Source organism: Scleropages formosus, chromosome 13 (assembly GCF_900964775.1).
Source record: "Scleropages formosus chromosome 13, fSclFor1.1, whole genome shotgun sequence".
Classification (NCBI taxonomy): domain Eukaryota; kingdom Metazoa; phylum Chordata; class Actinopteri; order Osteoglossiformes; family Osteoglossidae; genus Scleropages; species Scleropages formosus.
The window spans coordinates 24,949,468-24,975,540 of NC_041818.1; the positions used below are offsets into that span (position 1 = coordinate 24,949,468).

The window sequence follows — 26,073 nt, forward strand, 5'->3', positions numbered from 1 at the left end:
GTATCAGGATTTGTCTATTCTGTGTTTTATGCACCTGCTCGATCGATGAACCTCGGTGCAGCAAGTGGTAGGTAACGAATTAGGTTTGCTTGAGACTTTCATGTCTGCAGCTATGTCTCCTTCTCTCAATGTAATGCATAAATTGTACTTTTGCTGAGATGTACGTCGCTTTGGACAAAAGCGTCTGCTAAATGAATAAATGTAAAATTGGAAAACCCCTCTCTGAACAAGAGAAGCGGCTTGAGATACAACTTATCAGCCACATACAACGCAGTCATAGCGCACACGCACACTTTCTGAACCGCTTGTCCCATGCAGGGTCACAGGGAACCGGAGCCTAACCCGGCAGCACAGGGCGTAAGGGACACACCCTGGATGGGACGTCAGTCCGCCCCGAGGCACCCCAAGCGGGACTCGAACCCCACACCCACGGAGAGCAGGACTCGGTCCAACCCACTGCGCCACTGTGCCCCCCACAGGCTTAGCATCCGTCCCCAGAAAGTTTCACACCCATTTACATCTCGGATCTGGAGTTTCTGGCCATTAATGGCTCCTTAGAGTACTGCTATTTGTGGAAAAATTGGACACCACCCTGGTTTATCTGAACAACATCCTCTAATTGCAGGTGAGTATTGGGTCATTAACAGACCCCAGTCATGTGAGTTTCAAGTGGGCACCACCCACAGATGTTCCAAATTAAAAACCTCAACTCCCCAGCTCTTATTTGGAACTGAAGAAGCCATTTGGATGAGTGGTGAAACATCTTCAAGAAAACACAAGCAAGTCCAGTTGCCTTTATTTTAGCTTTGTTTTTAGATACAGAGACTAAAGACAGGGAGTGTTTAGGCAGGGGTTCAGTCTTGGCTCTGACACCAGAATTCTTGGCATTTTATTGGTTGTTTGGTCTTGCCCGGTAATACAGCCCCAGAGGGTGTCTGGGATAAGTGCAGCGAGCGACAACCTGAGGGTCCCCCCCGTCCCGTCCCGTCCCCAGTATCGGAGCCGAATGCTGGATGCAGCCAGATCCCCTGTGGATTCTCTGAGCTCCTTCACCTTCTAGATGACAAGTGCTGATGTCCATAGATGGGGAAAACGCTGTTAATAGCTGTATTTTTTTCTCACCCTTTTTTTTGTGGCTCACTGTTTTGTTTTCCCAGACCTGGAATGGAGACACGCGCTCGCCGGGGCTGCTCAGGAAGCACACCTGTATTATTTACATCTTCAAGTGCAGCTGGTTGCTCCTTTACACTGGCTTGCTTTGTAACAGAGGGAATTGTGGTAACAGCCCCAGGACAAGGCATGGTGCGAAAAGAAATATTAGGAGCCCAAAACGCGGGAGCATTTTTCCATACGTGAACCCAGAAAACCAGAATGAGGAGGAGGTCACGAGAAGCCGTGTGAGACAGAGAAACCATGAGAAGGTAGAAAAATGTGCACGGATGGAAGGCGCTTGAATGTGATGTACATGACTGGGTAAAATGATGTGCTGGGGCTCTTTTTCTGCAAATGTTCATGTTTGTGTACGTCTTCAAAAAAAAGCTGAGTCTATGATCGTACCTGCCATCCCTCAAAATTAAAAATGTCGCCCGAGTCAAATGCAGAGTGCACGAGGGGTGGCGACCCCACAATGACCCCCATTCACCTGGAAAAGGATGAGTGTTCAGTAGCATATTCCAGAATTCTCAGTCTTGGCGACAGCAGCAGGTAGCAGCCCAATGGATACCAGCCCTGGTGTAGATCACTCATCAGGTAACGGATCGGAAGAGGCGCTCATGCTAAAAAGCTGGACCGGGGCCACAGGGTTGTGGGTTCATATCCCAGGAATGGATTTTTGCTGTGAAGCAGCTCTTCTCTGTGTGACAATGCACAAGGCAGGCTGCTCTCAAACTATTCCTGGGGCAATAGGAAAGCATCTGTGGGGAACTTCTCATGATTCGAAGTGCTCTCACAGATTGAAACTCACATCTCTTTGTAGCCACACTTCACGTTCCTCTGACCTGTTGACTGGTGCATGAATCATTTGTTTCCCCTAACACTGACACATGACAAATACAAATGTCATTTCCCAATTAACCACCGTCTGGGTTTCTACATGTCTATTTCCCTGCAATGACAGTCCAGCCCTGCAGAGATTTTCCACAGGGAAAAACCCAACTTCAGTCCAGTGGACAGAACCCCTCAGTGGAACTGTACATACTGCACCCCTTAAATTTAAAAGGGTGACATTTTTATTTGTTAATGTATTGCTACCCTCCTACATGACCTTAATTGTTGATGCTTTAATCATTTATGCTTAAAGGACTTTAGAAAAAGCTAATCTTGGTCCTTTAAACTTTAATAAAGCAAATCTCTCCCGTGAACTGCCAAAATACAGACAGCATATTACATGTCCCACCAGAGACAGTAATATTTTGGACCACTGCTACACCACAGTAAAGGATGCATACCACTCTGTTCCACGGGCAGCTTTGGGGCTCTCTGATCACTGCCTGGTTCATCTTATACCGACCTACAGGCAGAAACTGAAATCAGCTAAACCTGTAATAAGAACTGTTAAAAGATGGACTGGGGAAGCAGAGCAGGACTTACAAGCCTGCTTCGAGTGCACTGACTGGAGTGTTTTTGAGGCTGCTGCTAGCGATCTGGATGAGCTCACAGACTCTGTAACATCATATGTCAGTTTCTGCGAGGATATGTGCATCCCTACCAGGACTCGTTTAACATACAACAATGACAAACCGTGGTTCACTGCAAAACTCAGACAGCTTCGTCAGGCCAAAGAAGAAGCCTACAAGAACGGGGACAGAGTCTTGTATAAACAGGCCAAAAATACACTGGCAAAAGAGATCAGAGTGGCTAAGAGAAACTACTCTGAAAAGCTGAAGAAAAAGTTTTCAGCCAACGATCCTGCGTCGGTGTGGAAAGGCATGAAAGACATCACAAATTACAAGACACCACCCCCCCGGCACTGTGTCAACTCAACAACTAGCCAACGATTTGAATGAGTTTTATTGCAGGTTTGATAAACCCTGTCTCACACCCCACATCCATTCAGACCCTCTCTCCACGAATCAATTAACACCTCCAGTAATCCCCACCTTCCCCTCTCCTGCACCTTTGATCTGCGAAGAGGAGGTGCGTCGGGTCTTCGTCAAACAGAAGACAAGGAAAGCACCAGGCCCAGACGGCGTCTCACCGGCCTGCCTAAAAACCTGTGCTGACCAGCTGGCCCCTATCTTCACAAAGATCTTCAACAGATCACTGGAGATGTGCGAAGTTCCTTCCTGCTTCAAACGCTCCACCATCATCCCCATCCCAAAGAAACCCAAAATCACAGGACTTAATGACTACAGACCTGTCGCCCTAACGTCTGTGGTCATGAAGTCACTTGAAAAACTGGTGTTGGACTACCTGAAGGACATCACTGGACCCTTGCTGGACCCCCTGCAGTTTGCTTACCGAGCAAACAGGTCTGTGGATGAAGTGGGGCCCCACATAGACTCCATTGTGAAGAAGGCCCAGCAGAGGTTGTACTTCCTTCGTCAGCTGAGGAAGTTCAACCTGCCACAGGAGCTACTGCTGCAATTCTACTCTGCAGTCATTGAGTCCGTCCTCTGCACCTCTATAACTGTCTGGTTCGGCTCAGCTACGAAGTCAGACATCAGAAGATTACAGCAGATAGTTCGGACTGCTGGAAGAATCATCGGCACATCCCCCCCAGCTCTCCAAGAACTGCACTCGTCCAGAGTCAGTAAAAGGGCGAGCAAAATCATTCTAGACCCCTCACATCCAGGCCACTTCCTCTTCGAACCCTTGCCATCTGGCCGGCGCTACAGAGCACTGTGCACCAGGACAGCCAGGCATAAGAAAAGTTTCTTTCCTCAGGCCATCTACCTCATGAACACCTAAATCTCTCCCCTAGAGAGTAAACCGTGCAATACATAATGCTATTTATATTTATATTTATAACTATTTATCACATTTCTCTTACTCACACTCCCTTGCATTTGTATCTAGTGACTATTTTTTGTATATTCGGTACTTTATATTTTTAAATATTTTTTATCCCTTGCTCACATGCTCTATCTTCTCATCTGTGTCTTGTCATTGTCATTCTGTCTGTGCTGTGGTAGTTCCTGTCACCAAGACAAATTCCTTGTATGTGCGAACATACTTGGCAATAAAGCTCGTTCTGATTCTGATAAAGGACCTGTTCCTTGCATCTTCAATTGATGTGATGTTTAATGCTGCCCCTTGTGGTCAAATGTTGTCATTGCATCAAACAGTCAAATCTGTTTACATTTTTACATTTATCTCATGTTTTTCTCCAAAGGACTTGCAATGTGATGCTGCCCATGGCTATTTATATGTTTAAATACTGAAGGAGTTCTTGCTGGAGTGATTCAGGGTGGGTAATTCACTCGGGGATTCTGCAGTGGGAGGTGGGATTAGAACCTGTCACCTCCAAGTGTGAGGATGGGGGCTCCGACAAAAATGTATCAACTATATGTGAGACAATATTGAGCGAGGCTCCTACGAGGTAGCTGCATGAGCACGGTGCATAGTACTGCACATTGCCACATTTACTCATAGCACCACAGTATTTGCACCGTTTAACAACAATACAGCAAGATAGACAGAGAGAGAGATGCTGGAGGAGGTAAATGGAGGCAGAATAACAACCTGACCCTGAATATCAAATATCTCATTGTGGCCGGCAGGGTCTTTATTTAACCACACAGGGCATTTATGCACTGTGTTGTATTAACTATACTTTGTGCCGTCTAACACCACCGAACCAACCATTGTCAACAACCGCTTGCCCCGAGTGGGGTCGCGGCGAGCCGGAGCCTGACACAGGGTGCAAGGCTGAAGGGGGAGGAGACACACCCAGGATGGGACGCCAGTCCGTCACAAAGGACCCCAAGCAGGGCTCGAACCCAACACCTGCCATACAGGAGGCACTGACCGAACCTGCCGTGGCTGCCTAACACTTTGTTGTAATATTGTACTTTATGGAGAGAAGCGGTCATACAACAGACAGGAGCAGCTGCTACCTTCGGACACAAAGGTTGCAGGTTCAAATGTCACCTCCACCTGTATCTCTGAGCAAGGTGCTCACCCTAAATTGCTCTAATAGGATAATCCAGCTGTATGAATGGTAAATAATTGTAAGCTGCTTTAGATAAAAGCATCCACTAAATACAAACACACAAATCAGCACAGCTGGTAGTGTGATGGCCTTTGGACCCAAAGGTTGCAGGTTTGAATCCCACCTTTGTCTGTAGTACGCTCGAGCCCTGTACTTACCCTAAAAATTACTCTAGTAAAATGACCTAGCTGTATAAATGGGTGAATAATTGTAAGTCGCTTTGGAGAAAAGCATCTACTAAGTGAATTAGTGTAAATCATAATGCTGCATACATCAGTGCACCGTTCGTTTCTGCCCATATTTTCACATCGCCGCTAGGGGGCGCCACATGCCTCTCAAAATAAATTGCCCACACTCAACAGCCTGCAGACGCTATAACAATCCTGAACAGCGTCAGTAGCTAACGATAAAAATGTTTATAAGATAGGATACCAGTGTTAAGAACAACCTCAAAACATTCGTCCTGTTTACTTATTTTAATCATGCCCCCAATCGTACATATGCAGTTAAATAAATACATGCCCGGCGTATTGCTGTCATGTGACCTGTCAGGTGACAGGAAGAAGGCGGGGCTTCAGTGGCCCTCACGGATGTCTACTTCCGCTAGGTAAGAGCGCGTCTTCTGGCCCAATAGTGATACGCAATTTGGACGTTTGCAGGATTACGTTGTTGAGCTGTGGACGGTTCGTTGTGTTTATCTGAGTAATTTGGTGAGTGTCGGGCCGAGAGACGCGTTGGAAAAAGTGCAGTGAGAGGGACGTGGCTGAAAGTTACTCGGTTGCTAGTTAGCTTCGCAGTGCTGCGGGGCAGTTTGGGTAACGAGCTGTGTGGTAAACTGACAGTGACAGTGAGTGACTCTCTGCACCCGACTCGTGTGACTCTGTCTGGCAAGTTTTTTGTGTGGTCAGATGCTCTGTTAATAACAGATTACAACGCAGCCCAGTTTGGCTGCTATGATGACGAAGCTGTCAATAATAAGACCTTAGGCTCAAAGGTACTGCAGCCCCCCCTCAACCCCACCTCAACATCTGTACTACACATTATAATGATTATTTACATACCACCTCCATACTCCAGCCAGTCAGCCAGCCAGGTGTCACCTGTTGAGCATTTCATCTTTTGCCTGTATCTTTGTTCTTTCTGTGAATCTGCCCTAGTAACTCCTCTTAGTGAATTGGCTTTCAGCACCCATCTATGGACCAGAAGATCCCGTATGATGACTACCAGCTTCCCGTGGTCTTCCTTCCCTCCTACGAGAATCCTCCAGCCTGGATCGCACCCCAAGATGTATGTTTGGCCATCTTTACCACGTTATGGAAAGGCTCGGGCAGTATGACTCGCGGACACTTGTGGATTGAGTTGCTAAGCTTATGTTTGTCATAAGCGACCACCTTAAAATTTTCACTCATGAACATCTTGTCCATGTAACTACCAAGGGTTACCTGAATTAGTGTGAAAGTGACATGCTCCCCCACCTAGTGTCATATTTTCTGCTTTTGAAAGTAGAGATGAGCGGTTTGTGAACTCTTTGCTTTCCACGTCTTCCTGGCACCTGAGCAGCGGATCCACCACCCAGACTACAACAATGAGCTGACGCAGTTTCTGCCTCGCACCGTGGTGTTGAAGAAGCCACCGGGAGCACAGCTGGGCTTCAACATTCGCGGAGGGAAGGCTTCCCAACTCGGCATCTTTATCTCCAAGGTGCGGCCCCTGCTCGCTTGTGTTTGCTCTTCACTGTGGCTTATGTCTCCGTGCCCCTTTTTGCCCTTTTGATTCCTCTCTTTTTCTCTCCTTCTGATTTTGACCACCACCATGTGTCTGCCCTGTCTGGATAGGTTGTCCCTGATTCGGATGCCCACAGGGCTGGCCTTCAGGAAGGAGACCAGGTGCTTTCCGTGAACGATGTGGACTTCCAGGACATCGAGCACTCCCGGGTGAGTGCTGGGGGATCAGGGTCCCAATACCTCAGTCTACCGACACATGACTCTGGGTTTCAGGATCGTGACAACTTCTTCTGTGCGTGCTTCTTGTGAAATGCATGTGTTATATAGTGCTTTGCAGTTGTCCACTACTTTTCAAAGAGAATGCACGTATGAAGTTACTCCTTAAAATGCTTCAGCACTAAATTCAAGCCTTTTTGTTTTAATAATTAATGTGAAAGTTGTAAATGAGGCTGTACATAACATGCGTGTTTAACCACCAGGCAGTTGAGATTCTGAAGACAGCAAGAGAAATCGTGATGCGGGTGCGGTTCTTCCCCTACAGTGAGTGTTTCCCTCGTTGCTCTCCGGCTGCACTTGGGTCCAGTGTCCGTGGTTTATCCCTCCACTCAATCATGTCGGAATGCTCAGTTGTGTCACGTTTTCAGCGACTCGTGTCAACATCTGCGCACAAGCAAATTTCGTACTCAACTCCTTGATCAGCTTCTAAGAGTAAATGTGGTGGATGAATTAAAATGGGGAAAACTTTTTTCCTTGCTTTTATTTTACTATGTAAAGGTTATTTTTAATCTGAATGAGACAAGACTACTGTCCAGTACTTTGGTTGGTTCTGTTTTGCTGTGATCTTACTGAATTTTCTTTGTTTCTTCAGACTACCAGCGGCAGAAGGAGAGAACTGTCCACTAGAGGGCGTCGTATCGCAGTGCAGTGGGAGGGTTTGTTTCTTGGTCAGAGAAGGCGAGGTGGCTTTGGGGAGACAGATGACATCGGCAACTGCCCGCAACTGCTTCTTTTCCTTATCAGCACTACAGTGTCCGCACAGCCATTGTTCCAGACACACACGTATGTACGTGCGTAACTAAATACATTGGCAACGAGCCCCATTGTTAATCATGAACCTCTTAAACGTTTGTCACCAGAGAGATCAGTCATAGGCGGTACACTTTGGACCTCTGATATACCATATCTATTCAGGAATTCAGTGCCTTGCTGGCATGTAGAGGCCCTGTGGAGGTAGTCAATCGCTCTGGAGAGACTTCTTGCGCAAGAAATGGGTATTTGAGTATGTGTGCACACCCTTAATTGGGCCAGATCATTGTTGCACAACCTGTGAGCTGGCCTGCTTATGGTGAGTGTGTCATCTGTCAGGACGGAGCAGAGATAAAACCCTTGGTGGCTCATTCTCTATAGAGAGAGGAGCAGGAGTGAAGTTGCCTTGAGGAAGTATGCTACACCATATGGCAGCTTAACACTCATTTTACATTTATCATGTTAGTGTGTGTAGTGGGGCATTAGATTTTAACTTTGACATCCTTTTTAGATGTTCTGGATAAGAGTACCAGCACTTCTGTAGGTCATTAGGTAAATACTCAGGTCCTACTATAGTAACTACTGAGAGAAAAAGTGACACTAATAGTTCAAGGTTTCTGTTTCTAATTTTGGTTCTCGTGATGGAACATTCTAGCACTGACACCTATGTAGTATGACTAAGAAGGTGGGGTGTATGTTTTGTACTGAATTGCCCAGCATTTATACATTAAGCAATGGTGTTATAGTTACTCTTGCTGTCCACACAACTATGTCCCTTGTTCTACAGGTAGACTGCAGTGCTTTTAATAACATGGGTGTAAGTCCCAGTGAGGATTCTGTTCAGTGTGTGCATGTTTTGATCCCATGAACATTAGTACAGTGACACAGAAATGAAGCTTTGGCCTGCAGTTTGTTTTGTACACAAAGGAACTAGATACTGATCTGCAGCATTGAATTTGTTTCCTGTTCTCTGTCTTGGTGTTGTCTTGCATTCTTTTCCCTCTTTTACCTTGTTGGTCACAATTCTCTGGAATTTCTTAAAGGCACAGTAAAGCCAAAAATTGATCACATATGTTCATTTATTGAATTTTACAATAAATAAGTCAGTGTCTGTCTTTCAATGAAAATCATAAGTATGTATATACATTTCTAACTTGAGTAACATTGGTATACATTCATATAAAGGAGGTAACCTGAGACAAAGGCAGTTCTTCTGAGGACACAGCCATCAAACCTGTTTCCTGACACTCAATCCTAGTACAAGATTTTCTCAACGGGGAACTAAAGCGACGGCCACCTCAGGCGAACGTAATAGGGATTTCATAGCAATCGGAAACATGACAGCAGGTCCAGCACCTCTGTCAAAACACTTAGTGCAAAAAGTCTGGGGTTTAAAAGTTCAGTTCCTCGCTGAATTTTTGTCTTCCATTGCTATATCATGCCTTCATTGTGCCTTTTCTGTTTGTCAAACTACAGTATTGGGGAGAAGTAAATGAATATAAATGTGACTGGACAGAATTTCGCCTGATCTTGTGGACTTGTGAAGGACTCTTGAGCCCCACGAGATCAGCGTCACCAAATCCTGCGCAACCTCTGTGCCGTGACAGATGAGCCGGCTTCAAGTTTGTTCAGAGTAAACAGCTTATTGCTAAATATTCTTTATACACAACCAAACTGAGCTCAGACACAACACCCACGTTGGGCTCTGACACTGTCCAGCGAGGACAAGCCGGACGGGACAGGAATGCCGCTGCCACTTCCTTGTGTCTCTGAAGATTTCTAGCCAGTTCAAACCAGTCACAACGCTGACACTACCAGAGAGAAATCCAGTCCACAAATGATCTGATATGAACGCTACATACGTGCTCTTAATCCAGTTAACATATTAACAGTTGCCCCACTCAGTGTCAATCCCCTGAGCTCCACACCACCCCCCCCACAATGTCAATGTTAGTCTAAAGAGAATGACCAAGTGAGAAAATCATCAGGAAATATGAACAAGGCACAAGTTCTAGCAATGGGTCAAAATGCATGTTTGGTTCCAGAGCCCTAAACGCAGCCCTTTCTCCAGGAGCCCTTGTGTTGTTTTCCGAGTTCCGTAACCACGTAAACATTTACAAAATCGCTTCCCCGGGGACAGCAGTAGCACCTGCCTCATGGATCTCCATCTGACAGACTCCGGTGGAGCTGCTATCGGTTCAGCTAGAGGCACCGGTGATGTTAACCGTCTGCGCCGGTCACAGCCTGGCTGGTAAAGAGATGCATTGTGGGTACTGGAGCCAGACCGGGATGCCGGGGAGGGAGCTCGGCTCCAGTCCGGCGCACGGCCCCGCTCTCAGTTGCTGTCCTCGGCCACCTCGTTCTCGCGAGGGTCCCGGCTCGAGCTCTCGTCCACGTTCTCCAGGGAGTCCGCGCGCTGGATCGTCAGCTCCGAGGGGTCCATCCGCGGCAGGTCGTTCTGCTCCGGGTACAGCCAGGGCTTGCGGTTGGGGGAGTTCTGCTCCTTCCACTCAGGGTAGTTCTGTCCCGCTTTGTGCGCACATTTCAGCACCTGCATGGGCAGAGGACGTCACGTGAGACACACTGAAATGTGCACCTTTAACCGCTGAGTGCTTCACCAGAAATATATTGCTATGACAGCTGACTCAGCAGCTCCTTAATCACTGCGCCCCCTGCTGTACCCTGTGAACCCACATGAACACGATGTCACTGTGGATGGATTGGAACTGTCCTCTGAGTTATATGGTACATCGGTAAACTAACGTAACAGTGCAACACCGTCAGGGAACTTCCCCTCCATTAACTCCACTTCCGGTCACATATTTGCATGGTGGCTCAGCAGGTAGCACTGGTGCCCCAGAGCTCCTGGGCTATGGTGTCAGATCCGGGTTCAAATCAGGATCCACCTCCTTGGAGTTTGGATGTTCTCCCCATGGTCAGAAACAAGAAGACAATGGTCAACCAGCTCCATTACCCTCCCCAACCGCAAAAAGCACACCGACGGTCGTCATAAGTCGACTACGATCTCACTGTACCGGCCGGTTATACTCTAGTTATTTGACCGTTACCTCATTAGGACTCAGAGCTGTGTCCCAGGTTAACATGTCCTCCCCAGTGGACATCCCTGATCATCAGTCAGAAGTTTCAACAGACATCAATGGCAATATTCACATTTGTTTTCCCCCTGCTGTAGGGACACAGTCCCTCCTATGTTCATGAGCCAGTATGCCAGAGAATCTTATTTCGTAACCCAAGAAAAAGTTCAGAAAAAAATATCAGATTCCTTCAGCTGAGAACCTGTAACACAAGCGTATGGAGGAAAATGCGGTAAAAGTGCTCGGTCATGGACACGAATCTCAGTTTCTCATAACATGCCCTAGATGCACGGTTTTGGGCTGTACGAGTCATGCTGAATGAGACCGAAAAACCAGCCGGACCAGTTCAACAGCTGCACATTGTTTCCATTTCAGATCACTTTGTGAAAAAAAAAATACAGTAAATGAAGTGGGTGACCATTGTCATCATGGACACGTGAAACCTCGCACCTTGGACTGAGAGCTCACCGCTTCCATCACTGAAGCGCACATTTCTCACCACCTTACAGGCTTCAAAGGAAACTTCACAGGTGAACGAGGGGGGGAAAAAGAAAAAAAAAAAAAAACCATTTCAGTAATTTAAAAATTTATTCCAAATTTAATTTAGACAGAGGCTATAAGTTTACTCTGCAGGCTTCTAGTTTACTCTGACATTTACTCGTTCAGCAGACACTCCTCTCCTAAGCTTCTTACAATGATTTACCCATTTATACAGCCGGTATCAATTCAGGGTAAGTGCCTTGATCGAGGGGACTACAGCTGTAGGAGGGATTTGAACCTGCAACCTTCAGATCCAAAGGGCTGCTCTACCCGACGCCCCAAATTTCTTTATTCATATATGCATTCATTTATAGGACAGGCTAAGAGCCCTACAGTCAAAGTGGACCCACGGAGACCCCTCACGTGGTTGTCCCAGTAGGGGAGGGTACAGGAGTGGTTTACCACAGCCTTCTACCGCACAGGTCTTTGAGTGGTGGGAGAAAACCCACACCAACACAGGAAGAACACACAAACTTCCCGGGTTTGAACCCGAATCCAAATGCGGATTTCAGGAGTTCTTCCAGCCTGAACAATGGCTGCTGAACTTCTGCAGGAGAGTTCAGAACCCCCCACCCCACACATACAGAGGCCCAACACAAAGTACTAATTATTTACACATTTATAGAACTGGGTCATTTTTACTGGAGCAATTCAGGGTAAGTACCTTGCTCAAGGGTACTACAGCTGAAAGTGGGATTCAAACTTGCAACCTTTGGGTCCAAAGGCAGCAACTCTAACCACTTTGTACCAGCTGCTCTCACATGGTACTTAAGAGCTGAATATCCTGCAATCAGCACAGCAAAAGGGCCAAACACTCACTTTGGGAGCCACAACCTGCGACGCTTTGTTCACCACCCACTTTGGAAGGGATCCTGGAGAAGAAAGAGACCAAAGGTCAGCGTGAGGACCAAGTCAACGGGGCTCAGAGGGCAGAGACGTCACCAGCCCACGCGTGTAAACTGCATCGTGGGAGCAGTTAGCGAATACACTGGGCACACGCTAACCATGTTTGCGCAGGAGTGGGAGGGAGAGCCGAGCCTCACCTTTGGGGTCGGCCTGAGACAGGTAGGTGAAAATGCAGCTGCTCGGCCCCGTGACCTTCAGCATGTAGCCCGTGATGACGGAAACGGCTCGCACCAGGTCCTTGCGGGGAGGGAATTTCTGCAAGCAAGAACAGCAAGCGCCCGTGTTCACTAACACATCTCCAATGTACTTGGTTACTGTTGCCATGTCATCCAGTGGGGGGGGGGGGTGGACAGGGAGCTCCTAGCAATTAGACTTACTGGGTGTTTGACGGAGTAGTTAACGATCAGGTACTCATCATCCGTCACCATCCAGGAGCGGAGCGTCACCACGTCGCGGTTCTTCAGCGGCTTGGGGCAGAGCCCTGAAAGCAACAGGTCGTCATGGTGACCACGGAGCAAGACCACGCCCACAGGAAATTGACTCTGCAGCATCACCCTGCTGTCCACGATGCCCCGGGATGGACCAGAGGAAAGCGAGGCGCAAGATGGGCTGCTAGGTGAACGCACTCCTTTGATCAACCTATTGACAGTCATTCACCTGGTGCTTTTGGACTCAACTGGTACCATGTGGCTGAAGGGTCGATGACTGAAATGGTACGGTGAGTTAGTATGGAAATGGAGTTTGCATGTTCTCCCTGTGTCTGTGTGGGTTTCCTCTGGGTGCTCTGGTTTCCTCCCACAATCGAAAGACATGCTGTTCAGGTTCCCCCACAGTGTGTAAGTGACAGAGTGTGTGTTCCACTGGTGTACGGACGAGTGACCCAGTGTAAGTAGTGCATCTAGCACTGGAAGTCACCACGGTGAATAAGGTGTGTGGCCTGATACATAGAGTTCATTGGAAGCTGCTCTGGAGAAAAGCATCTGCTAAATAAATAATGTAAAATAAATGAATGTAAATAAAAGAATCCAAGGTAATAAGGAGCCTAGTGCATGATGGGAACTAGTGGCGCACTGGATCTGGGGACGGGGCAAAGGCATTGGGGATGGAGGTGCGGCAGGCGGGCGGCGCGACTCACAGGCATAGTAGCCGACATCGGCGTTGGCGGTCAGGCGGGCGATGTCGAAGCTCTCCAGCACCGTGGGATCCCACTTCTTGCGGTACTGCGAGTCATGGAGGACATCGTACATGGTGGCCGCCGACACGTCCTTGATGACCATGCAGCACTGCGATCGACACGACGGGAGGAGTGGTCAGTAAAAGAGAGCCAGGATGAGTCATTCTGTGCCGCGTCCAACCCGATGGACCAACCGTTTGTCCCGGAGACACATTTAAAGGGGTGAAATGTGAAGAACACCCAACTTGCAAATACGAGTCAGAGCAGCGAGCAACACACACATAGACACTCAGCAACAGCCTTACTAAAAATGTCCCTGTGAACACACACCTTTACAGGTGAGTCACTCTTACACTGAATGAGAATCATCGTGTTGGACAAGGAGACGCCTATAGTTTGTGGAGTGAGGAAGGTGGAATTTGACACATCTTGTCCCCCTAGATACGAGGTGTTAGCGGCCCTCACTTTACCTTAAAGAAAATATTATAATTCAACCTTCAAAACATATGGCAGCAGAAGTAACAGAACCAAACAGGAAGTGAAGGGGAGTGTTGAGATGTTTCTAGAACTCAACCTGATCTTGTTCAGTGTAGGTATGTTATGGAAGAAGAAGAATCAGAATCAGAATGAGCTTTATTGCCAAGTATGTTCACACATACAAGGAATTTGTCTTGGTGACAGAAACTTCCACAGCACAGATAGAATGACAGTGACAAGACAGATAAGAAGATAGGATGTCAATGAAGGATAAAAATATAGAAAAATATAAAGTACCCAATATACAAAAATAGTCACTAGACATTGTATGTATGTACAGGTATGTTTTATACAAATGCAAGGGAGTGTAAGAGATATGATAAACAGATATAAATATAAAATAGCGTTGCGTATTGCACTGGTTTACTCTCTAGGGGGGATTTAGTTGTATTTAGCTGTTCATGAGGTAGATGGCCTGAGGAAAGAAACTTTTCTTGTGCCTGGCTGTCCTGGTGCTCAGTGTTTGTTGAGTGAATGTTGAGATGTTTCTAGAACTTAACCTGATCTTGTTCAGTGTAGGTACATTGTAGAAGACGAAGCTGTGTTGGTGTTTCTGGAACTCACCTTGATCTTGTGCACCTTCAGCCCTTGGTTCCTGTTGTTCTCCGTGGCCATGAGGGTCTCCACCCACACCTCCATGCCGTTCTTGTCGTACTTCTTGATCCAGTTCTCGGTGGAGAGACACTGCCGTCTGAAGTCGGCAAACACCGCGTCGTCCGGAATCACCTCCGACATGATGATGATGATGTCGCTCGGCGTCCAACTGAGGCTTTTTACTAAAAGCGGCTCCGCAGCGAGACCCGAGCGACCGACCGGTGTCCTCGCGCACAGGTGACCCTCCAGCCAGGTGTGTGTTCCCCCTGGGCTCGAGCGCTTATGAAACAGCCCGAACCGTCAGATCAAGACAAACTGGATTTTTGTGTGACATTCCTCACCTGCCAAAAGTCACTGAGTCTCTCTCTCTCTCTCTCTCTCTCACACACACACCTCTTCCGGGACGAGACCTGCAGAACACGTGTGTGGGTGTGTGTTCAGAACGTCTTTGATGACATGCAACAAAGGTGGGTACACGAAGAAGAAGAACAACAACATAATAATAATAATAATAATAATAATAATAATAATAATCGTCCTCGTCTTCGTCACACAGCTCGTCATTTCGCACTGATGGGAACTGCACGTTTCTTGCGCAAAACAAAAGTCAGTGTTGTATGAACTTCCTTGTCTTTTTTGAGATCAAAATGAATGAAGAACCGATTGAAATATTTCACAGATAGGAATGAATAATAATAATAATAATAATAATAATCATCCTCCTCCTCCTCAGACCTCAAAAAGGGCTCTCTCGCAGTCCACACTCATGGAATGGACCATCAATAACACATCAGTGACATGACCCCAACCCCCCAAGGTGAACCCCTGTCTCCACCGCCCCCTTGAATCAAACCCTTTCTGAGCTCCTACTGGTGTGAATAGCGCTGGAAACCCCAGGCTCAATAAACAAACACACACACACACACACACACATACACATTGTCTGAAGCTGCTTGTCCCATAGGGGGTCGCGGGGAGCCGGAGCCTAACCCGGCAACACAGGGCGTAGGGTTGGAGGGGGAGGGGACACACCCGGGGCAGGATGCCAGTCCATTGCAAGGCACCCCAAGTGGGACTCGAACCCCAGACCCACCGGTGAGCAGATATTTTAGGGAACAGATATGTACCGTTGAAGAGTGGTTATTAAACCTGCTGAGATTAATTATTTCATTAGCAGGCAGGAGAATTTCACCTTTAAATGATAACTTTGCCGTGTCCGTGTTGAGCGAATAAAGCGCCCGGCGAAGATCCGTTAATCGAGCTCAGTTAGCTTGCTCAGTCTCCGCTGAAACTCGGCGTTACAGGTCTGTTCAGCCTTTGCATTTCTTTGTGAGTCACACACTCCTCGCAGGTGTGGCCTCTACCTTGGTCCACACAGGTGTTGCTCAACCCTTTCTCATGCTGATCTCCGCCCTATTCGGAGTAAGACGGCTTGAATGGTCGAGGTGCCTTCGGGTTTCGTCAGTGCTGGCAATGGCTCCTGCAGCACGACGGGTCTGACGAGCTCGTTTGCGTCCAGAACCTTCCGTAAGCAAAACGACTTTGTTTTGCGAAGCAGGGTAAATAGTACTATGTTCCCAACGTCTTGGACTTCTTTCAAGGGCTGCGTGTGTGGTGCAGGAGAGGAATGCAGGAGCTGGCACTGGACAGGAGCTTTTCTGAGAGGTCCTGAAGGGCCACATTGCAAACCCCCCCCCCCCATGAGCAGCATCAGGGACTTACAAAGCGCTCATTTAAAGGGTATCGAGCTACAGGTAGAGCAGTTATAGAGTTAGAAAACAGCTACAGGCTCAACATCCTGCTCTTAAGCCCTCAGATGAGGACTTTAATCCCCCCCCCAACACTCCATCCATCCATCCATTTACCAATAACCACTTGTCCAGTGTGGGGTACGGTAGTGCGGAGCCTGTCTCCAAAATGCAGGGTGTAAAGCAGATTTATTTTTACCCCAAGTGAATTTTTTTTTAAAGTCTCCTCCCCCTTTCACTTGACATCAAACCGTGTTTCTGTTGTACATGTTGCCAACTGGGAACGAATAACATGAAAAGTCTGAAACCCTAAATATTAGCTTGTACACCAATGGGTTTAAGAAGGCAGCAGGTGGCGTCGCGGTTAAAGGTGCTGCCTTATAGTTGAAGACTTGGATTTTAAACCCTGCTCCTGCTATAGTACCTTTGAAGATACTTACCCTAATTTACCCTAAATGTACAAAACTGACATCTGAGAGTTGGTACCCCTTAGTCCCTACGCAGCGCTGACACTTTGAAAGTGGAGACAAAAAGGCACAGAACCGACAAAGATTCTGTTCGGTGAAACACTTTATTTCATGTGACATCAGTTTTCATTCCTTTCCTCTTTTCACTATAGATATTAATAATACATTATTCACACAGACTTCGCTAAAGACTAGTAGACGGCATGTTCCAGACGGACAGACGGACACTCCGGAATAGTACAAAGCTGAATATTCAGTCAGCGGCGTGTAGGAGGTTCTGCTGCTGCTTTATACAACATGAGTAACTTTGGACAATATTTAATGTAGTCTTTTAAACGGTTTCAAACCTGTTCGGTGTGTGTCACATGGAGGGGGAAAGCGGTGTCGAACCAAAGGCTGGTCGCAACCCGTCCCGCAGCCTCGGCGCTCGGATTCGGAGCACGTTTCGCGACGCCACCCCCGGTCACGGCTCAGGTGCAGTTCAGGCAAGATGGGACAACTTCAGCACATCGTTAAATAGAAGCAGCTCCAAAAATGCCCCCTTTTTAAAGTCGTTTTGGTCAAACTGTTAGAACTGGTCAGCAAGACGGTAAAAATTAAGAGCGAAATGTTAGAAATCGATCGCGGTCCTGCTGCACTTCGCCCCATGCGCTTACACCCAAGTCAAGCAGCAGCGCTACTGCAAGTGATCTCTCTGCCAAGCCCAGCTTTGGAAACGCCAGCGGGGCTCCAGGGCGACCAGAACTACTTTTCCCAGCCAACAACGTTCAGAATATAGGAGCTGGTGAGGGCGATACGGGGTCAGGGGTCCGCTTTCCACGGACCCAGCAGAAGGCAGAGCAACCGCTGGGACACCCAGGAAAGGACGGGACCTCGCTGTAGGGACGGGGCGACGAAGGCGGCTTAACGTATCGCCTCCGCTTCCCACGTTTAGAAACTCGTTCCTGCGCCGTAAGGTCGTGGGACGCACGCACGTGAAGCAGAAACGGTTTTCTGGACCGCAAACGGTTGAGTGCGAGAGGCTTACGGGGGACGAAACGCGGTCAACCCCCGGAAGGACGAGCGTGGGAGCTACTGGCGGTCGATTTGCCCTTCCCACCAGAAAAATGCTTGTGCTCTTACACCGCTCACACCCGCATTCTACCTGCAGCCCCTTGTTACAACTTGCATATAAAAACAGGGTTATAATTTCCAGGTTGAAGGGCATCTTCTCTGGGACTGGCCCTTCAGCTTCTTCCCTTGCCTAGGTACACGAGGGGCACGTAACAAATCATAGTGGGCCGGGATAAAATTATGATCCAGTTCACCTGTTTTCGGTTGTGCGCGCAGCTCTTCTGCTCTTGCACGCCAGCAAGGTGCATCGCAAAGTAAGAACCATGTACAGAACCCCCACATTTACCCTCCTTGGAGGAAAAAAGGCCAATAAATGAGAGTTGGGATTTCCATAAATACTGAATTAAAATCGATAACATTTCTCAGCAACAAAGCGGGGGAAAAGTATTAAATCACAGCTCTTTAGGGCTTCGATTAGGGCGCCTGTCGCCGGATGTATCAGAGCTGCACGGCTGATGCTGTTGATGGTGCTGCTAAAAGAAGTGAGAACGATGCAAGTGAGAGAAGCCACCGCTGTGATCCTATACAGGCCATGCAATTGGAACGGATGCAGGTCGATCGAATCTGCATCTCGTGGTTTCATTGGTCTTTTTTTTCCCACCAATGCTATATATGTATATAATATATAGAAATTTTTTTTGCCTTTGTTTTGTTTCACAGAGTAATAGCACATCCACACGTTTACTCCGAAAGTCACTGAGTCAACAGCAAACGGGTTCTTTTCTTCGCTGCCCGCGGGCCTTCGCCTTGGCTGGTGCGAGTGGCCCGTGAGAGGGGCTGCGAGGGAGGAATGGCGGAGGGCAGCGCGTCGCCGTCGGCGCTAGCACGAGCAGCTGCTCTCCGTGACGGGATGGTCGGCCGTCCGCTCCAGCTTGATGTCGATCACTGGGGGGGACGCGGTTAAGGCGACGTACGCGATCAGAGGTGACAATCAGCTAAAAAGGGCGAGTTGAAAGTCTGGTTACGGCACACAAGTGGCATTTTACTACACCCACATTTGTTCAAGTTACGTTTAGCAGACGCTTTTCTGCAAAGCGCCAACCGGCGCCGTTGAGATGGGACGGTTTCTTCCCAGGTTCTAAAAGAGGGCTCAAAAAAAAGTGATGAAGTGGTCCCGCCCCTGACACTCACTAACCAAACAACCGCTTTATACGTGGCAGGGATCACTTTAAAGAACCGCGTTCCGGAAGACGAGCTGCCCCATCTAACACCTTCTAGGGTAACTAGAACTTTCCGCAGACCAAGTGCCCTTCAAAGAAGGGCAGCGGGGCACCACCTCACCCTTAAACAGGAAAAATTCATGTTTTAATAACACTAAGCTCTACACAAGACATTCCCTGCAATCCTCTATATTCATACCACAAACAGGGCTAGAGACGACCGTTATAAACAGGGTACCGGGACCTGGGAGGACCCCTTGTGCATTTCCCCTTCGACCCCCAGCACCCTCCTTCCTAAGGATACTGTCCTCCTTGCTCTTCTCGGGCGTGCTGTCCATCCCCGGCAGGGCTGCGGCCACACGGCGGAACAGCTGTCAACAACGAGACGGGTCAGTTGCCATGGTGACACGTGGTTCGCCGTCTATGATGCTGCCCTTTTTGTCCATTTACTCATTAAATAGCATGTAGACTGCAGCATTTCCATGTTTAGACGCCTGCCACTCCAATGGAAACTGGCCAAGTGCATGAGTCTGCGCCCGAGATTTTACAACCCCAGAGGAAAGGTCAAAGGTTGAGTTGACAAGGTGACAAGACACAAGGTGTGTGAGGCAATGCCTTCAGAGATACACAGCCCACGTGAACACATCCAAAGTGTGACCGGTACAGTACTTACACCACGAGGGCACCTCGCTCGGGATCAGGCGGCGAGAACAAAAGTGCGTATCTTTTCTCAAACACACATCACACTGACAACAAGAGCAGAGACACACGAACTCGGACTGCTCCAAACACGCTTGGAAGATGCAAAGAGAGAGAGAGAAGTGAGGAAGGGAAAAGAGAGGGGTGTCCACTTTGGGGGAGAGGCCAGACAGGACCACCGGCATCTCGACAGGCACTACCTGTTTGACATTGTATCCAGTCTTTGCGCTGGTCTCAATGAACATGACATTCAGCTCCTTAGCCCTCTGCTCGCCCTCTTCGGCGGTGATCTGCCTGCTCCAGCCAGAAGAGAGCGGCGCACCAAGGCACGGGCGCACGGAACAGCCAGAGGCGCGCACACAGGCGCAGAAGGGAACAACACAACAAACGGGGAAGAGAAGAAGAGAGGGAGAAAGACGGAGGAGCTCAGAAAAGACCGAAGTTAGTAGAGAGAAGCCTAGACCAGGGGTTAAGTGCAGCGACCTTTGACACTGGACCGGTGTCACTTTTACCGGGAAACATCTGGACAAGACAGACTCAGGGTCCAGGTGCACACTTCACATGCGGCCCACAGCGAGAGGACTCCTGTACTGAAAAAGCAGGAGCAGCGCTACCATAGAGACACGCCCCCCGATTGGTGGGAACCCACCTGTTTGACGTTATATCCTGCCTTGGCACTCGTCTCTATGTACATCACATTGAGCTCGCGGGCCTTCTTCTCTGCGGCCTCTACAGACACCTGTCTGCCATGGTTCAAAGGCAAGGCACGGGGGGGGGGGGGGATTGGGATGTCATATGCGATGAATGTAAGATGGGGATGATTGGGGGGGGAACAAAAGTGGAAGGGTGGTAAAAATCCTGAAAACAATTCAAAATATGTAAATGTGTACATAAATGATGAAAAAATAAAAATGCTGGAACAATGAAGGAACTCAACCAAGCAAAACCAAAGAAAAACGGGGACGATGCTGAAATGTTTGCGAGCGAAGGGAAGAACAGGAGGAGACGCTGCACACGACCACCTTCTACCTTTTATCAGCCAGATCGGTTTTGTTCCCAACCAGCATGATTATGACGTCACTTCCTCTCTCCGTTCTGACATCGTCGATCCACTTGGAGGTCTGCTGGAAGGAATTGAGATCTGTGGGCGGAGGGGAGGAGGGGGGGGGGAAAGAAAAAAAAAAAAACTGGTGAAAAACCAACGAAATGATCGAGAGATGCAGTTCGTGCGGAAAGGATGCCGATACACGGCGGAACTGCTTTTCTAGTCGCCTTTAGGGAAGATGTTAAACAGCTGAGAGAAAAGAGTGAGTAAGACCACATTAGTTCCATCCAGCGCGTGCACACACAAAGGACTAGGACGACACCGGGGTAACACAGTCAATACCGCAAAGCTCTCCGAGCTCTAACTACGGAACCGGTCTAGGCAGGTCGTCATAGCAACCAAAGCCTCCAAGCAACAGTGAGTGCAGGTACACTACAGATGGCATCTCCCAGCTCACCCCAAAACCAGGGTCCCCCTCCCATCACCCGACTCACTGGTGATGTCATAGACCACCACAGCGATGGTGGAGTCGCGGATGTAGCTAGGGATGAGGCTGCGGAAGCGCTCCTGGCCTGCTGTGTCCCACAGCTGGAGTCGCACCTGGGGGGGCGGGAGAGGTTGGGAAAGGGACAGGAGGAAATGAAGAAGAAGAAAGGAAGAAGACAGCACAGATGTTAAAAGCTTTGCGGAGAAGGGGCAGGTCGGCTGGGGGGGGTTAGGGCGGCACACGGACAGCAGCAGCAGGGAGAAGAGCAGAGTGTCACGCAGCGCGACTGGGAAGGTGAACCCACACCCATCCAGGGCCCACATGGTTCGGGGGTGCAGGGGGGGGTCCACTGGAGCCAGAGGAAGCCACATCAAGGCACTGGCAGCAGCAACGTGTGCAGATCTCACTACGCTGGAGGAAGAGCCGCGTTGTGCTTCAGCAATGCTGCGTCCCCAGTACAACTAGGAACACGGTGGACACTGGGTGCTCTGGTTTCCTCCCACAGTCCAAAGATATGCTGTTCAGGTTCCTCCGTAGTGTGTGAGCGACAGGGAGAGAGTGTGTGTGTGTGTGTGTATGTATTCCACTGATGTATGGATGAGTGACCCAGTGTAAGTAGTGTATCTAGCAGTGTAAGTCACCGCGGTGAATAAGGCGCGTTGACTAATAACACTACGTAGAGTTCGTTGGAAGTCACTTTGGAGAAAAGGCTCTGCTAAATGAAGTAACGTAGAAGTAATTCCATATAAATTTCAAAAATCCCTTCAACTGCCTTTCAAAAATTCTGGGAATGTGGCATTTTGTGCTGCACATGATGCTGCTACATTCAGCGGCTTCGTGTGGCGTTTTCTCCGGCGCCACCTCACACGGAGCCGGTGGCAGCAGCCGATGAAGCACCAGCACAGTAAAAGCTGTGCCGGATCCCTGGCTGCGACAACCCCCAACCCACCCCGCACAGCTCCACGGGGCCGAGAAGGCCGCAGTACATACTTGCTATGTCATAGACCACGACGGCAGCGGCGGAGTCGCGGATGTAGCTGGGGATGAGACTGCGGAAGCGCTCCTGGCCGGCCGTGTCCCACAGCTGGAGACGGATCTGTGGCCGACCGCAGCGGGGCGGGGAGGTGCGGTGGGGGGATGGGAACGGGGGTGGAGATGAAGGACAGAGACAGAACCAAACTTAAAATAGCAAACAAAACAAAAACACACAAACTTAATAAAGGATGCAAAACAGAACATGAGTGAACTTTAAAAAGAAAAAAGAAAAAAGGGACGGAGGACAGAAGGTCCGCAAAAACCAAACACAACGAACGATGCGAGGGGAGCAGAGCGCCTCAAACATGACCACAAAAAGAAAAAAAAAAAAAAACACAAGACTCAGCAAGGTGAAAAGAGCGTGGAAGGTGAACCTACCGTGCGGTCCTCCAAGTACATGGTTTTCGACAGGAAATCTATGCCAATGGTGGCCTGTAACACAAGAAGGGAGCAGGAACGCAGCCTGAGTGTCAGCGTGTGGCGCCGAAGCTCTCAATTCTGCACCACCGGAGCGGGGGAGCAGCTGCCAAAGGTCCCCCGGGTGTCCCCGTCCACCTCGGAACTTGTCCGCGGGCCTGACGCCACCGCTGGACCCGTGCGTCTCCTCGTTGGAGGTTTGCGGCAGCAGGGGGCGCAACGGTTAGAGGCCTCGCCTCGGAATCTGCACATCCCTACTTCAATACCCCTTTCCTGCTGTAGTAACCTTGATAAAAGTACTTACCAGGACTGGCTTCACTCAAAATACCCTGCTGTGTAAGTAGCTAAGTAAGCTGGCCTTGGACATAGGAATCAGGTAAAGAGAGGTTAAATAATAAGAGGCCATGATTTACCTCTTTATGTAGCTGGGCCATTTTTTCTGTGTTAATTTAGGGTTAGGGTACTTCGATCAGGGGTCGCCGCAGTCCTTAGAAAGCAAGGCGGCGTCTCTGTCCGCGATGCCACCTGCCACGACACCCTGCGCTTCCATCGGCTGGGCGCGACACGCTCCAAGGACCCAAACACATTTACACGCGTTGAGTAAGTGGAGTGAGGAGATGGCCATAGTTACCTGGTAAGTGTTGTCAAAGCTGTCGTACATGAATCTGGTGATAAGCGAGGTCTTCCCCACTGCAAAGGTAAGAACACAAGAGCAGGTCTTATTTTGCATTCACTCGCTTAGCTGATGCTTCTCTCCAAAGAGACAGACAGACAGACACAGAAACTGCTTGTCCTAAGCAGCGTCGCGGCAAACCAGAGCCTAACCTGGCAACACAGGGCGTAAGGTGGAGGGGGACACACCCAGGATAGGACACCAGGCCGTCACTAGGCGCCCCAAGCGGGACTCAAACCCGAGACCAGAGAGCAGGACCTGGCCAAACCTGCTGTGCTGCCACTGCGTCCCCCTTCCAACGTTAATCTACCTACAAATACATGCCCATTTGTACAACTGGGTACTTTTACTGGTGAAAAATAGGCTAAGTACCTTGCTGAAGGGTACTAGAGACAGAAGTGAGATTCAAACCTGCGACCTTTGGGTCCAAAGGCAGCAGCTCTCACCGCTGCACCACCAGCTGTTTCTGGTTGGAAGGAGCCATGAATAATTCGTAAAGCCAACGGAATTTCGGGTTTCGAACCGTCATCTGCAGCAAAGATGATGGATCCAAGTTACGCGGCGACGTCAGGTCGACACGCGTGACGTATTTTGCCCTCTGTGACCTATAATCATGGTGTAAAATTGACCGACTGCGGCTCGTCGGTTCGATCTTGTGTCGGAGGAGACGAGCGATGCGGCGAATCACGGGCATCGGTGGGGGGCGTCGTGACGGAGAGCGAAGACCGTCTCGCGACGTCCGCCGGGTCGGCGACGCTCCGGAGGGTGCCCGCGGCAGGCGGGCGTTACGTAAAGCGGGACATCCACGTGGGAGAGGCGACGCACGCGAGGGGTCAGGAGGCCGAGGGGACGGAAAGCGAGGCTCCGCTCACACCGACCACCCGCACCTTCTGCCTTACAGCGCAGTGCAGTATTTACACTTAACACTGTACATGATCCCCAGCTTAGACACACCTTTCACAGCAAGGGCAAGTGTCTCCTTCACATGATTCACTCACTCATTCATTCATCTGATGCTTTTCTGCCAAAGCGACTCACAATGTTCATCATCATCATGATCATGTACCCGTACCTACTGTCAAGGGTTCGAGCGTGCGGCGCCAGCGGGGAAACACTGTCACTGTGCGTCTGTGCAGTGAATCGATCGTGTGTGTGTGTGTGTGTGCGCGTGCAGGACAAACACCGGCGGGGTTCGAGACACACGTTCCAGAAAGGCGGCGGACGGTCCGCCACGCATTCATGCCCGTGCCTGGGGCCAGGGGGAGGGCGGGGAGGGCGGGGAGGGCCGGGTGGGTGGGTGGACGGACAGGTGGGCCGCACCCCGGAGGGTCCCCAGCTCTTCCGGTCCCCGGCGACCCTCACCAGCCCTCGGCCGGATCCTCCTCGAAACTCACCGCTCTGCTCGCCCAGGAAAACGAGCTTGAACTTCCGCAGGGGGTTACCGAACTCCCCGCCGCCGCCGCCGCCGCTCGTCGAGGTCGACATGATGATGATGATGATGATGACGACGAGGATGATGTCGAAGTTGATCTTCCTGGCTGCGCGGCACGGCGCTCTTTCTTTTCTCCTCTTTCTCTCGGCGGGTCGGCGGTCGCGCAGCTCCGCAGCTCGACGGTTCTCTGCTTCGTGCGCGAGCGAGCGAGCGAGTCGCTGAGTGACTCACGCGGGGGGTCCGGAGAGACGCTTCCTTCGCAGCAAAACTTAAGCTGCCAGAAATTGCCGATTATATTTACTATTAGCGACCGCGGCTCGAGAAAGATGTGCAACGCTACGCGACCGAGCGAACCGGACCGACCGGAAAGAACACGTCACCGCGCGGATGACGTACCGCCAGCGTGAGGGGCGTGGCCATTACGTCATGTACAAGTGCGAGGAGGGGGGGGGGGGGTCAGGTTACGTCATTCCCCTGCTGTAGCGGTGGTCAAAGATGTGGTTGCGGTTGATGTGTGGAAGGGTGAGGGCGACTCACGTGTTTCAGGGCCACGTGTGAAAGTGAGCAGCAAAGTTCACGCTTTATCGTACTTTTATAAATATTTCTGTGGGAACTGGCGGGGTGAAGGTCTCCTATAGTTTGTGTCACGTGTCTAAGAAAATGATTCGGCCTAAAGAGAGGACTGTTTGTAGGGTAAATACTGGTATTGAAATGGAGGAAACAGGCAAGGGTTTTTATTCTTACTGAACTGAATTAATTCCCTTTTTTTTAACCCAGTGATGGGTGTACCTCGCTTACTTAGTTTTGTTCCCAAAGCTTCCAGGATAGGCTTCAGACCGTGATGACCCTGACTTGGACAAGTGGGCATTGAGCGAGTACTTTCCTAACTTAGGACCTGGCGCCGCACATCGGTTTTTGGTACCTGTGCTGTTCGTTCGCAGGGTGACCCAGCTGCGCGCTGCTGCGATGGGGAAATAAATGGATCGCAAACGCTAAGCATGCTGTTACAATTTTATTTGACACAAAAATTCACAAGACCACATATACAG

General features: G+C 49.5%; 3 protein-coding genes across 10 annotated transcripts; 1 reads left to right on the top strand and 2 right to left on the bottom strand.

Moving 5' to 3' along the window:
• The first annotated feature begins 5,719 nt into the window (after window positions 1–5,719).
• On the top strand, window positions 5,720–8,917 carry pdzd11 (PDZ domain containing 11). Of its 3 annotated transcripts, none has more exons than XM_018733832.2 (6): window positions 5,720–5,759; window positions 6,323–6,439; window positions 6,713–6,853; window positions 6,988–7,086; window positions 7,356–7,416; window positions 7,745–8,917. In XM_018733832.2, exons 2-6 carry the CDS (start codon window positions 6,347–6,349, stop codon window positions 7,777–7,779), a joined length of 429 nt encoding a protein of 142 aa, XP_018589348.1. In that variant the 5' UTR covers window positions 5,720–5,759; window positions 6,323–6,346; the 3' UTR covers window positions 7,780–8,917. The 3 variants fall into 3 exon arrangements, with proteins under 3 accessions (XP_018589348.1, XP_018589347.1, XP_018589346.1); XM_018733831.2 differs by having other exon boundaries at window positions 5,723–5,759; window positions 6,338–6,439; window positions 7,745–8,915; XM_018733830.1 differs by lacking the exon at window positions 5,720–5,759 and adding an exon at window positions 5,766–5,862 and having other exon boundaries at window positions 6,338–6,439; window positions 7,745–8,915.
• Window positions 8,918–8,963: 46 nt separating this feature from the next.
• On the bottom strand, window positions 8,964–15,096 carry stard14 (START domain containing 14). Its single transcript, XM_018733829.2, has 6 exons — window positions 14,719–15,096; window positions 13,579–13,726; window positions 12,821–12,924; window positions 12,581–12,698; window positions 12,357–12,409; window positions 8,964–10,453 (listed from the first exon to the last, which is right to left on the bottom strand). The coding sequence occupies exons 1-6, from the start codon at window positions 14,887–14,889 to the stop codon at window positions 10,238–10,240; spliced, it is 810 nt and encodes a 269-aa protein (XP_018589345.1). The 5' UTR covers window positions 14,890–15,096; the 3' UTR covers window positions 8,964–10,237.
• Window positions 15,097–17,048: 1,952 nt separating this feature from the next.
• rab41 (RAB41, member RAS oncogene family) lies at window positions 17,049–25,408 on the bottom strand. Of its 6 annotated transcripts, none has more exons than XM_018733709.2 (8): window positions 24,987–25,408; window positions 23,551–23,609; window positions 22,881–22,934; window positions 21,475–21,580; window positions 20,965–21,076; window positions 20,136–20,229; window positions 19,541–19,607; window positions 17,049–18,961 (listed from the first exon to the last, which is right to left on the bottom strand). In XM_018733709.2, exons 1-8 carry the CDS (start codon window positions 25,075–25,077, stop codon window positions 18,897–18,899), a joined length of 648 nt encoding a protein of 215 aa, XP_018589225.1. In that variant the 5' UTR covers window positions 25,078–25,408; the 3' UTR covers window positions 17,049–18,896. The 6 variants fall into 6 exon arrangements, 4 of the variants coding, with proteins under 4 accessions (XP_018589225.1, XP_018589224.1, XP_018589223.1 ...); XM_018733708.2 differs by lacking the exon at window positions 20,136–20,229 and adding an exon at window positions 20,585–20,678; XM_018733707.2 differs by lacking the exon at window positions 21,475–21,580 and adding an exon at window positions 22,458–22,563.
• Window positions 25,409–26,073: the final 665 nt, after the last annotated feature.

Bases quoted from the DNA above. Each gene is read 5' to 3' on its own strand.
- pdzd11 (XM_018733832.2), top strand. From the start codon at position 6,347: ATGGACCAGAAGATCCCGTATGATGACTACCAGCTTCCCGTGGTCTTC. The intron at 6,440-6,712 runs GTATGTTTGGCC...GCACCTGAGCAG, and splicing joins CCTGGATCGCACCCCAAGAT to CGGATCCACCACCCAGACTA. The intron at 7,087-7,355 runs GTGAGTGCTGGG...TTTAACCACCAG, and splicing joins AGGACATCGAGCACTCCCGG to GCAGTTGAGATTCTGAAGAC.
- stard14 (XM_018733829.2), bottom strand. From the start codon at position 14,889: ATGTCGGAGGTGATTCCGGACGACGCGGTGTTTGCCGACTTCAGACGG. The intron at 12,699-12,820 runs GTAAGTCTAATT...TCTTGCTTGCAG, and splicing joins ACTACTCCGTCAAACACCCA to AAATTCCCTCCCCGCAAGGA. The intron at 12,410-12,580 runs GTGAGGCTCGGC...TTTCTTCTCCAG, and splicing joins GTCTCAGGCCGACCCCAAAG to GATCCCTTCCAAAGTGGGTG.
- rab41 (XM_018733709.2), bottom strand. From the start codon at position 25,077: ATGTCGACCTCGACGAGCGGCGGCGGCGGCGGCGGGGAGTTCGGTAAC. The intron at 22,935-23,550 runs GTAACTATGGCC...CTTGTGTTACAG, and splicing joins GCTTTGACAACACTTACCAG to GCCACCATTGGCATAGATTT. The intron at 21,077-21,474 runs GTGAGTCGGGTG...CTCCGCCCACAG, and splicing joins GGTGGTCTATGACATCACCA to ATCTCAATTCCTTCCAGCAG.